This window comes from Nyctereutes procyonoides, unplaced genomic scaffold (assembly GCF_905146905.1).
Source record: "Nyctereutes procyonoides isolate TBG_1078 unplaced genomic scaffold, NYPRO_anot_genome, whole genome shotgun sequence".
Classification (NCBI taxonomy): domain Eukaryota; kingdom Metazoa; phylum Chordata; class Mammalia; order Carnivora; family Canidae; genus Nyctereutes; species Nyctereutes procyonoides.
Window position 1 is genome coordinate 1184163 of NW_026575151.1, and position 13534 is coordinate 1197696.

The following is a 13534-nucleotide window of genomic DNA, read 5'->3' on the forward strand; positions in this document are numbered from 1 at the left end:
AGTGTCAAACTCTTGATCTTGGCTCAGGTCTTGATCTCATGGTCGTGAGTTCAAGCCCCCATGTTGGGCTCCACACTCGGTGGGAATATCCAAACAAGGTAAAAAAGTATCCAAACAAGGTAAAAATAATTTCATTAACTTTGTGTCCATTTTATGCATATGCATAAAAATATAAAATGTGTTTCTAAATGGATCATAGCCAAAATTTTTCTTCGAAAAACTTTTCTTAAACTATTTTATCTGGACTACTTATTGAAGATACTTCATTTGAATGAGAGCTTACTATAGGCATGAAAATCAAATCCCCATGTCAGTGTTGGAAATCAATTCTAGTCATAGCATGTCCACAATGGAATTTCCAGAGACAGCCTTTTTTGTAAGATGGAGACACCTTTGTTTGGCAGGTTCTTATTTCTGAATTTAGGGGGGGGAAATTTAGTGGATATATTCATTTCCTGGGGCTGCTGTAACAAACAGATTGGCTTAAAACAACAGAAATCTATTGTCTTACTTATCTAATTCTAGAGGCTAAAAATCCCAAATCAATTTGTTGACAGGGCCATGTGCTCTCTGAAGACTCTGGAGAAGAATCTGTTGCAAGCCTCTCTATGGCAAGTTCTAGGAGTTCCCTGGCTTGTGACAGACACATCTCTGTTTTCAAATGGTGATTCACCCCATGTGCATGTCTGTCTGGGTGTCCAAATTTTCCCTTGTTATAAGGACACCAGTTATACTGAATTAGGGCCCACTCTAATGATTTCATTTTAACTCGATCACCTTTGTAAAGATTCTATTTCCAAATAATATTGACATGCTGAGGTATTAGAAGTTAATGTTCCCACATATCTTTCTGAAGGGACACAATTCAACCCATAACCAATATATTTCAAATTTCCACTAGGTGATCAAGAAAGTGGTAAAAATATTTTCCTATCTTATTGAGAAAAAAGTTCTCAATTTTTGAACATCTTTTTGTCTTGTCTGTTTATTTTGCCTCAAAATAATAGCTCTTAGTGTTGGCTAAAAATACATATCCTGTGAATATTAACAGCTTCAGCTCTTTGCATTAACCCTTTGGTCAAGAAAGTTGATTTGCTCTTAAATTTAAATTAAATAACTTGTTTTCATTTCTACTGGAGAGGTTCATGCCTGGGACTGGGCATAAATTGAAAATGCTCAAGGAAGTGTGGCACTTGAGGTTTTGTGGGGGGAAGAAAGGAAAGAAAATGTGCTAGCTTTATTCACCTCATCACTCTAAGAAAATTCTCAACATGAGGAAAAAACCTAATTCCAGAAAAAATGTTTACGTCATACTTTTAATTGTATCCTATTGCTCCCTAGCTTAGCTCTCCCTTGTTGTTTTGGGTTAAGCCCCCCCACAGATTGTTTTTCTAGTTTCTCCCATGAATGAAAACCTAATCCTTATCATTTACTTTTTTATACTCTTCAGTACTCAAGGAACTATTGCAAAGTATAGCTAAACTCAAATCACTTGAAAATTTTGTTAAATGTGTAAATATGCAGATGACTTTTTTTTTTTTTTTGTAGCTAGCCACAATAACCAATTAGGTTGGTCTAATTAGAACATTTATCAGAACAGTTCAAAAGGGAATTGAATGGAATAGTGGTTTTGATAGAGGAGAGCTTGGTCTTGTCTCACAGAGTCGAAGAATAAATCTCAGGGACAACAGAGAGTGAGCAATCGATAGAAGTTTACTAAGCAGAGCTAACAGAAAGCTCTCAAAAGTGAATGGAGTCCCAACAGGGTTGCCACTGAGGGCTTTTATGGTCTGGCCTTTATAGGAAACTGACCAGGGAACTTCGTAAATTTCTTGTCGATATCAGGGTAGATATTTATTTATTTATTTATTTATTTATTTTTAAGATTTTATTTATTTATTTATGATAGACACAGAGAGAAAGAGAGGCAGAGACACAGGCAGAGGGAGAAGCAGGCTCCTGGAAGCCTGACGCGGGACTCAATCATGGGACTCCAGGATCACTCCCTGGACCAAAGGCAGGCGCCAAACCACCGAGCCACCCAGGAATTCCCCTCAGGGTAGATATTTAAAACAAACATGGTGGACTTATAGCTATCATAATAACAATATATATTTTTTAAAATAACATGAGCACAAACAAGGTGTTCCTTTCTCTCTGGTTAATATCTCTTCCATAACAATTCTCTATATCTGGGATTTCTGCGATTACTTAGTAGCCATTAAGGGGGGATACTCCCTAACATTTTGGAGCTAGGGAGCCAGGTCTATTTTTTTGTTTTTACTATCTTACCTCTTTTCTTGGATGGGTAGGAGCCTGACTGTGAGGCCTTTCTGTGTCCTTGGTGTTTGGTTTATGGGAGCCCACAGATTCCTGGGAGCCTGACTCTGGGCCTTTCCCTTATCTTTCCCTATCTAACCCCATCTGCCCCTAACTCATTACTAAATCAGTGTGATCCAGGAGTGGAAGGTCCATTCTGAATACCACACTCTGAGGATTCTCCCACCAGTATTTGGTTTTTCTCAGACATGGAAAGTGCCATGCATTTATGATATAAGCTTGCTGTGTAATTAAATTGATAGACATTTTTATTCTGTAGCTTCAGGTTAGAAATTAGTGCAACTTGTGAAGAAACTGTAAATCTAGGTGTTATTAATATATATGTATTTGCCAGCATTGAGCCACATAATACATTAGACTGGGATCCCCCTAAAAACATAGTATCTGTTCTTGCTCTTCTCAGTTGTAGGTTCCTAGGTTTGGACAGTTATTTGGGTCTATTTGATAAACATTCTTCCCAGGGGTAGTTGTCTTGAGAGAATATATCACCACATGTTTGAGAACATGAAGCACCTGATTGCCTGACATACATGAGGTGGCTGCCCATATCTATCAATGTATGTTCCAATTTTAAAAAGAGAAAAAAGACAAATTAATGGCTGCTTAAGCTTGGCCATTATTCACAGTTAGCAATCAGGAAATAATTAAAACCTGGTGTTTATACTGGTGACCAAGGAGGAAATTGAATGAATTCCAAGTAATCAGAGTTTGTCATTGACTTAATTTCATGACACTCATTCCCTTTCTCATTCATAGGATTTGTGCTTATTTTTTAAAATTAAGAGTGAGTCAAATTATTTCTCAACTTAAAATTTAGGCCAAAAATTATGAATCATTTAATATCATTGGACATGCCTAAAATTAATGTAAATCCAGGAACGGATATAAATAACCTTTATAAATAGATGCTTAGGGGCCTGTAATAGTAAAAATCCATTTTGTGCAAATATAGAAATGGTGACTGTTATTCAAATGTTTTGTATTCTGATATATAAATTTTGCAGAAAAGTTTATTTTCTCAGTTCTCTTTGGAAGAATTGTCCTTAATCATTTTTTCATAAAATTGCCTTTTAAAATCAGTGCAGGGGATCCCTGGGTGGCTCAGCGATTTGGCGCCTGCCTTTCCAGAGGGAGAAGCAGGCTCCACACAGGGAGCCCGACGTGGGACTGGATCCCGGGTCTCCAGGATCTCGCCCCAGGCTGTAGGCGGCGCTAAAGCGCTGAGCCACCGGAGCTGCCCACGCCAATTGTTTTTACCTGTCCATCCCACCATATTCTCATGGGTTATAACTGAAGGGAAGACGGTGAATAACAAAAATGGACTAACATGTAATACAATAACGTAGACATCACTAGCTGTGTGACCTGCATGTTATGTGCCCACTCAGAGCCCACTTTCCTCAAGTTGAGGAGCAAGTACCAGGAGGGGTTTTGATGAGGATTTACATGAGTTAATTAATGTTGGAGCACCCAGTAAGGAACATCTAGCTAATGAATAAATGTGTGCCAGAGAAAAGATGTGAAGGAAGAAAGGATTGATGTTTACTGCCTCTATTTGCTACAAAGAAATTTAGCACACACACACACAGAATAAACATTAGCCAAAAAATAGGAACAGCTGTATTTAGAACTCTGCACCCTCTAAATCTTCTCCCAAAAGCCCTTCAAAGTTCTAAGGAAACCAACCAAACTGTTAATTGAATCTTCACTAAAGTACCCTTGTTAATTTTCATTAAAACTTGTTACATGTTAGAGTTAAAGATCTGGGCACAAGAGTAGTTAGTACAGTGCCCATTTTTATAACACATGGAAGCAATTTTCCTATAATAATAAAACTGTTACACATTTTTCACTACAGCCTTTTTGCATAGTGTTGATCATAACTAGTACTTTTTGACAGTGAATCCTTGAGAGGAAACCCAATTCCAACATTTTTTAATAATTTTTTTGTTAAGTGTTTTCAAGAAATTTTTTGAAACCACTATGTAGGCTTCTTGTACCAGTTTTGCTTAAAGCAGTCCCCTCCTGTGAGAGCACTGCTCCAGGTAGCTTCTTCCCAAGACACCTGGACATTTATTTCCCAGATGTCACCTCTAACTCTTCAGCTCTGTGGCCTGACTCTATAAGCTTTGCCCTCAGTCCACTCACATTAGAGTCAATGATAAAGCTGATCCATCACTTATGTATCACTTGGGAAGAATTGGCACAACTGATTGCAAACATTAAAATCTTTGGCAGCTGAAACATCAGAACAGCTAAGCTATAATGAAATTGGAAACCAAAATCATGAAAGAATGAAAAATAGTATGTCATAGTTTATGTGCCATCTTCCAACTAAAATGTTAAGACCTTTTCACCTTCCATGACAGGTGTGTTTCTGTATGTTTCATATAATATAACTTTGTAATAAGATTTTGCCAGTATAGTAGTATCAACTGAAGCAAACTTTTTTCATCAATTATCCTTTAGAAAATAAAAAATGAGCTGAAAGAGAGGGAAAGCTAACATTATCTACTTGCTTCCCCAAAGGTTATATATATATATATATATATATATATATATATATATATATATATATTTATTCCAGGTGGTGTACAAGATTAACCATAGGGATATAAGAAGAAGAAATTAGAACTTCTTTTTAATTTTATCTAATAGTTTATATTTCTACTTTTATCTGTTTAATGATGTACATAATTAGTAGAGATAGATACGTAATCATATATTGAGGGGAGTGCTGTTTAAAAGCAGATTTTATGAATGCATAATCAAAAAAATCCAAAGACTACTCCAGCAGACACTGAGACTCATTCTTTGCTCTGAAGTCATTTATCAGAAGAAAAACCCATATTAAAGGAAAAAATATTGTATATATCTTACACTTTTAAAAATACTTTTATATCAAGCTTCATATTCTGTTTGAAGAATGTAAACTATCGCATTATTTGAATAATGTAAACTACTTCTGTAAGTTTATTTATGTCCTTACATGTTATCCATATTAATATGTAGAGTAACTACAGAGGACAAGGTACAAGAGGGGTGTTTACTGATGTGCCTCTCATTGCTAGGGCATCATTCCTAAAGTGGTTTACACTTAACAGGAGTATTTTCTTGGCTGTTTCTTACTTTCATCATTGTGGTAATGAGCTATAATTAACTTTATTGAGATAATTATGCAATCATTTTAAGGGTTTATGTATACTATATGGAACTTGGATTGGGCTTGTAGAAATGAGGTAGTAAAAAGCTTCCTCATGAAAGTGTGATGTGAATTACTTTTGCCTGAGGCTAATCTTGAGAGAAACCTCTTCTGATGGTCTCCCATAAAGAAGTAATTGACCTTGGCTAGGTCCAAGGTAGAGTGTGTTTTACTAACTTTACTCCATTGTGAGGTGAGTTCTAATGTGTCAAAATAAAATTTGACAGGTAGAACAGAGTTTTAGCAAAATTGATATGTTAAAATATTAACAGAAATTAATTCAAAATTTATTTTCCTTTTAGTTCGCAAGAAGATGAAAGACCTATATCACCTTTCTATTTGAGGTATTTATTTGATTTTTGTTGTTCTATTACAGGGAATGGAGGAAGGGTAAGGCTCCTTTGAGTTTATTTCCCCATTTTAATAATTTTCAATGAATATTCTACAGTGTGGCCAAACTAAGCTTATTGGAACCCTTCACCATATTGTTCATGCTGTGTTTTTCTTATCTTTGGTTTAAGAAATCTTAAGACAAATTTAATAGAGCTAAAAAGATTACAGTAAGATATTTTGTTTTAAAATTCAGACATGTCTTAAAAAAATAAATAAAATAAAATTCAGACATGTCAAGGTAGCTATGTCAATTTCAGAAACTGCCTAATGATTAGGCTGTTAACCTACATTTTAAAAATTTTTATTCCATGCATATATGCAGGTAGGGGAGGGGTGTGAGCACAAAGTCTCAGCTATGTTAGATCATTTTCTAAGTAGTAGTAGAGTGTGAAACTAAGTATTCAGCAAGTTCACAGAGTTTAGGGTTATTTTCTAAAGCTTATAAAGTCGTAATAACAACTATTAAAACAGGTGAATTTATAGAATTTAAAGTAGATGTTAACGCTCTCCTCAATTTTGAAATCTACTTTTTTTTTTTAAAAAAAAGTTACACTTTTATTTTTATTTTTTTTAATTTTTTTTAATTTTTTATTTATTTATGATAGTTACAGATAGAGAGAGAGAGATGCAGAGACACAGGCAGAGGGAGAAGCAGGCTCCATGCACCGGGAGCCCGATGTGGGATTCGATTCCGGGTCTCTAGGATCGCGCCCCGGGCCAAAGGCAGGCGCCAAACCGCTGCGCCACCCAGGGATCCCTGAAATCTACTTTTTTAAAGAAATGTCAGGATATATGTTACATAGCTTGTTTTTGAATCTGATTTGTTGTAATAGTCTCAGAGTTAGATTTAGGCTTTAATTCAACCAACAGTAGTTCAGAAACATGTCATAGGACTTCAATCTTAGTCAAGTAACTGCTTTTCAGTACTGTTCTGCCCTTCAGCAACTCAAAAAATATTGCATAATCACGTTGTGGCAAAAGAGAGAACATTTGAGGTTTTAGTTTGAGACAACATGGTGGTCCATTTGATTCACTCTGGTTTCCTGCCAACCAAATCACCATATTCTGGTTTGTAGGTTACCTCAACTATACACATGAGGGTGTGGTTGCCGAGTTTATGGGGACTCTGGTCTTCATCATGTAAATACACACAGTAATATCAAACAAATGATTATCATACCTTAACAGAAAGTAAATTTTACACAGTACAGAAGACTGCAGCTCCAGATCATGCCTACAAATAAGAAGTATTCTCTGTCTTATTTTTATTCCTCTGGGTAATATCAGTCTATATTTTACATAGTATTGAATTTTATTTTTTTTAATACTTTTAAAAAGCAGATGGGAAAAATAGGTTCATAAGTCTTAAGGCCTTAAAAGATACATAATTATGTTTTCTCACGTGGTGATTTTTTCATTGTTTGGATTAATGTGGCTTTGAAAAAAAATTCTGTACTTGTAAAATGAAAGTTAAAGAATATAAAGAAAATGTATTTGCCATAACTCTTGGTAGAAGCTATTTGATATCTTAATGTTAAGAGTCATAAAAACTAAAATACTACAAAAGTAGGAAAAAAGTGAATATGTATACTAGCCCACATGTATAGGAGAGTTCATATTGCAGAAAAAGGACGTTACCAGCAGATACTCTTTGGAAATTTTAACTAAATGGAGCTATTTAATAAATGAGAAAATAATTATTATTTGTCCTGAAATTAAAATCTCAAATGTGGTTACTTTTTGTGAATAGCATTATAGGATAGTTTTAGAAATTGGTACAAGTTAATTTAACTTTTTATTATCTACTTGACATGAAGTAGGAGAATCTGTTAGTAAACCATGAACTATTTGGAGGGAGGTTTTTTTTTTTGGTTTTGTTCTCAAATAATTTACATGGCTGCTTTGAGATTAACTTTTCTTGGGTTATTCTAGCATACAGAATTCAAGTGGAAGAAAGAAAACATGATTCCTAACTATGATTAAAGTTCTTTAAGATTTTTGCGCTAGAAACATAATATGTCCACTGATAATTTAAATTTCAAATTAGTGCACTTTTATCACACTATCTCTGGTAAGAACAAATGAGTGTTTAAGTGTTTTAAATATATTTACATTTCTGTAGCTTCTTTGTCTTCCGTTCCTTTCTCTCCTACTTTCTTAAGATTCCCTTCCTATAATGCTCAGAAAGGGCAGTTACTGCTAGACTCATGAATTTCATAACGATTTGTCAACATGATGAAAAACTAAATTGGCCTTTTTAAAATCCAAAATAATATTTACTGTGCCTTTGAAAAATAAAAAGTGATTGGTGGTTGCAAAATGAGATCTTCCATGACTAGGAATATTGAATATTGAGTGCTGTGCATTAAGTTTTAAAATTGTTGACTGGCCAAGGTTTTTTTGTTTTGGGGGTTTTGGCTTTTCTGAGCAGGGATGGAGACCAAGAGGAAAGGTCCAAATGAGATGAGACACATCAGCTGAGATGGATACTCTCACAAAGTCAATCCAGCCACAGGCAGCCAGGCAGAGAGACTGGGGATGGGACAGCTAGCTGGTCAGTGGTGGAATATTCAGGGGTGGTATATTCTGAAAGCTCCAGCATGAGGTAGAATGGCAAAACTCAGTGGCTGCAAGTCTGAGAGTGGGCAGTCTTCGGGAAAACCAGATCAAAACAAAAGATAAGAGCAAGGCAGGGCTCCAGTGTCAGAGGAAGGAGAATAAATGATCCATAAGGAATTCAGATACATGAGATCAGATAAGCATCCAGCTATTGGAGTGGGGACAAGGTGCGTTATTTATAATGAAGACAAGAGTCTGTCTGGCGTAGAGGATAGAGATGGAGAGCATGCAGGGGACCTGCAATGCATTAGTGGGGATTCCAGAACCTTTCTATGGCTATAGGAAGGAAGGTGGGATGCAGGAACTGGGAGCCAGAGGCCATTTCAATTGTTACCTTGCTCTACTTCTCACTTTGTAGAATTTCAGTGTCTGTGATTATGATTCTCTGCTATAAACACTTGTGGCTGAACCACGTTAGTCTACTGTACATTTCAGTTGCCTCCAGTTTTTAGGATTGTTATTAATAGACATGCACTCATATATTCTCATTCTTGATAAAATGTGTTCTGTAATAAGAATTGTCTTCTGTAATTTCAGCACTTCTCCACCCTAGCCTAACTCACCAGAACCATTTGTCCTTTTTTTTTTTTTTTTAAAGGAAAGAAATAGGGATCCCTGGGTGGCGCAGTGGTTTAGCGCCTGCCTTTGGCCCAGGGCGCGATCCTGGAGACCCGGGATCGAATCCCACATCGGGCTCTCGGTGCATGGAGCCTGCTTCTCCCTCTGCCTATGTCTCTGCCTCTCTCTCTCTCTGTGTGACTATCATAAATAAATAAAAATAAAAAAAATGTTTAAAGGAAATAAATAGTAGCTACAAATCTGCACTTGCTGCGGTTTCCTGTGGCAGGATGACTGCAGCTACAGTAGCTCAAACAGTACGTGTCATTGTTCCCTAGACGCTCATTAGAGATTACCCACCCTGTTGAACTGATTAAGGAAATGAAGGGAAAGAACAAGTTATACCAAATCGTTGGCAAGATTGCCACAAAATAGATGAGAACCAGGATGCCTGGGTGGCTCAATGGTTGAGCACCTGCCTTCATCCCCAGGGCCTGATCCTGATGTCCCAGGACCAAGTACCAGCATGCATGGAGCCTGCTTCTCCCTCTGCCTGTGTTTCTGCCCCTCTCTCTCTGTGTCTTTCATGAATAAATAAATAAAATCTTAAAAAAAAAATAGACAAGAACCTGCAAACTTCAGGTTAAGAACATTCTTGGCAAGGATGTCCATACCCTGGGCTCTCATGGTCTCAGCTGGACTCCCAGAAGGTGCCCCTACCTCAGTTGCTCAGTTTAGCAGCTTACTATAGGCATTCTGTGCCACCTCTAGCCTGTTATTGTCTGAATTCTTTTGCCTGTCATCCAGTCCGATCTGGCTAGGATCTGTTGCTAGTTCTACTTTCATTTGTCTGTGTCTTCGGTATCTGCAAACGCAGATTTTTATTTCTTTGTGTATTCTCACTGGGATTGAGGCTCTTAATCTCTACTTTCTATTTCTCCATCGCTATCTACTCCCATCTCAGCTATACTACCTTCAGATCCCTTATGGCCAGATTCACGTCCTGTCTTGATCCCATCCCATCTTATCCTGTCCCATCTGACTTCTACTCTTGAATTCCTACTTAAAAAATTTCTGGATTATATATACAGTTTGTACACATATATGATACGTATAGCCTGTATACAAAGCCCATCTCTGCCTATGGTTTGTCAAAATCCTAAATGTGCTTCTGGGGCTACATACCTATCATCAGTCTTAGTCACTGGGCTCTAACCAGCTCACCTGACCTCTGAATAGTACTCCTTGCTCTAAACCTGCCTTCTAGCAACTGTGCTAATCTGCTTTTTCTTTCTCATTTTGTGCTCCATTGATATTCTGAAATTGATAGTCTTTATCAATTACAGCCCAAGTTTTAATACTCAGGGTGCAAAATGAAGCTAAATACCATTTTAGCAGATTTGGAATTGCTTAGGGTCAGTTTCAGTATTTATGTTTTCTAATTTTCCTGAATCAGGAACATCAAATAATTTATTTCTAAATTAGCTGTCTGAAATGCAAACTCATTCTTCAGTATTTTAATAATTTTATTCCTTGAAACCAGGGATCATTAATTTATGAAAGTCTTTTAACTATAGATTTACATTGAAGAAAAAATTAGCTTTGGATAAATTTAGATTAAAACATTACCTGACATTAGACGGGATCTGAAAACTATATCATGCCACCCCTATTACCTTTCCAAACAATTTGTGGTAGAATGTGTAGGGTTATGATTTTTTTGTCAACTTTATGAAATTTTAATAGTTTATTTTTCTTCTTAACTATATTGTATGTTTTTGAAATTATTTTGAGGTAAAAATCTCGTTATCAGATGGGATAGTTTAGAAAAATGTAATATATCACACATTATATTTGTTGTTGACTATTGAGTGCAGTAAGCAAACAGTCTCTTTTTTTTTTTTAAGATTTTATTTATTTATTCATGAGAGACACAGAGAGAGAGAGGCAGAGACACAGGCAGGAGGAGAAGCAGACTCCCTGCAGGGAGCCTGATGCGGGACTTGATCCTGAGACTCCAGGATCATGGCCTGGGCCAAAGGCAGGGCGCTCAACCACCAAGCCACCCAGGCGTCCCAACAAGCAGGCTCTTTATTTTATTATCTATTTGATTTTTTCCCCCAGATAATAAAGTCAATTAGATATTTGGGTGTCTTTATTTTTTTTTAATAAATTTTTATTTATTTATGATAGTCACACAGAGAGAGAGAGAGAGAGAGAGAGAGAGGCAGAGACACAGGCAGAGGGAGAAGCAGGCCCCATGCACCGGGAGCCCGACGCGGGACTTGATCCCAGGTCTCCAGGATCGTGCCCTGGGTCAAAGGCAGGCGCCAAACCGCTGCGCCACCCAGGGATCCCTTTGGGTGTCTTTAGACACAAGTAACTATATATTAAAATTGTTTCCCATGCCCTTTTTAACTAGAACAGTGTTTCTAAATTGAGGAAACACATCATTTCTGCCTGTGGAGTTCTTTTTGAGGGCATGGGAGAGTAAATGTAAATAACAAAATATAAACAACTTGAAATTTACCATTTTAACCATTTTTAATTACTTTTTAAAATGTGACAAAATACACATAAGCATACAGTTTGCCATCTTAGCCATTTCTAAGTGCGTTTCCACTAATAATGTATGAATCTAATTGCTTCTTACCTTTATTAACACTTAATTATCTTCTGGTTTTTGATAACACTACCATTATGGTACAAAGTATGTGGAGCTCTTTAAATATGCTGGGGTCTCACTGGCCAAGATTCTGAGCCTTGAGTGGTGTTGGGTGTCCATATTTCCATATGAAAAGATGCTGAACATCACTAATCATCAGGGAAATGCAAATTAAAACTATAATGAGAAACCAGCTTCCCATTTAAATTTTAATGATGTAACTTACATCCATTAGGATGTCTGCTTTGAAAAATAAAAAGTATTGGCAAAGATGAAGAGAAATTGAAAACAGGGTCACGGGGTCCTAAAGAGATGTTTGTACATCCATGTTCATAGCAGCATTATTTGTAATAGTCAAAAGGTGGTAACAATCCAAGTGGCCATCATTGGATAAATAGATAAACAAAATGCCGCATATATACACAGTGGAGTCTTATTCAGCCTTTAAAAGGGAGGGAATATCTGATGTACACACAACACAGATGAACCTTGAGGACATTTATGCTAAATGAAATAAGTTAGTCACAAAAAGACAGGTGTATGATTCCACTTATGTGAGTACCTAAAATAGTCAAATTCATAGAGACACAAAGTAGAATGGTGGTTGCCAGGGGTGGGGGGGGGGGAGAATCAGGAGTTACTGTTTATTTGGTACAGGGTTTCAGTTTTACAAGATGAAGAGTCCTGGAGATATATAGAATGAATTCACTCTGTGAATATACTCAGTGCCACTGAACTGTACACTAAGAAATGGTTTAAAAAGTAAATGTTATGTGTGCTTTACCACAAGAAATTTGAGAGGAAAGTGTCACATAAGACATTTTAATGCATACCCCTAGATGAAAACCACTAAATCAGACAACTAATATAATTATTTTATAGTGAAGAATGATTATAAACTTAACTAATGTTCATCATATAATTCTTTAGGGATTCAATATTGAATTCTTCATATCTGAGCTAGTCATATTTTTTATTTAGTAAGAAACAAGTATAGATTCTGAGTTTAATTCTATCAATGTTAATTAAGATACTAAGCACATTGTTTAGGCTATGCTGATATAGATAAATTATATATTTTTTTAAGTTTTTTATGCTTCTCTTCATGTCTTTCCTCAGCATGTTAAAACAAAGGAAAAATAAACTCACAGGAAATGACACTTTTATGGCCATTCTATTTAGATCTCTTATTGTTTCATTCTTCAGTCTCCCTCCTTCCTATAGACTTTTGTTTATAAAAACTTCAGAATAAAATGTAAACCTTTAACTTAAACAAATAAAAGACCAGGTCTACCTAATGTAACTACTCCAGCTTCCCATTTAAATTCAAATGATGATACCAAAGGCAAGAACTAGAGATAGCTTTGTAACAACAATAAAACCATAAAGGTCACACATCAGTGAGATGGACTAAGAAACATATTATCACCTATAGACTTCATGTTCCACCATCTAAACAATACAGATGACCACAAAGAAAGAACAAAGGGGGGAAAAAACAACTACGTTGGATTCCTTCCTTTGTCTACTGCACTGACCAGAAAAATAGTGGCATTCACCCTACTGAACAGAAAGTTTCTTTCTGAACCATTAAGAGATCATCTGCATATTCTTTTTCACCTCTCTTCCCCCATTAGCTTCTTTGTGTCAGCATCCATTCAAAGCCTAGAATATTTAGTATACAAAACTATCCCCCTGAGATATTCAGTCACTTAAAGCATTTGAGAAGAGGATAAAACGGCAGAAGGATTATTGGA

General features: G+C 36.3%; 1 protein-coding gene across 9 annotated transcripts in view; it reads left to right on the forward strand.

Annotated features, from left to right (window-relative positions):
* FAM13A (family with sequence similarity 13 member A) overlaps nucleotides 1-13534 on the forward strand; it is a 310890-nt gene that overhangs the window by 221182 nt on the left and 76174 nt on the right. For 6 of the 9 annotated variants that reach the window (XM_055312970.1, XM_055312972.1, XM_055312973.1 and 3 more), the window contains one exon: nucleotides 5845-5886. The exons of the other annotated variants lie outside the window; for them this stretch is intronic. In XM_055312970.1, coding sequence (XP_055168945.1) covers nucleotides 5845-5886 — 42 coding nt within the window. The remainder of the gene's footprint in view (nucleotides 1-5844; nucleotides 5887-13534) is intronic. 9 annotated transcript variants of the gene reach the window in all.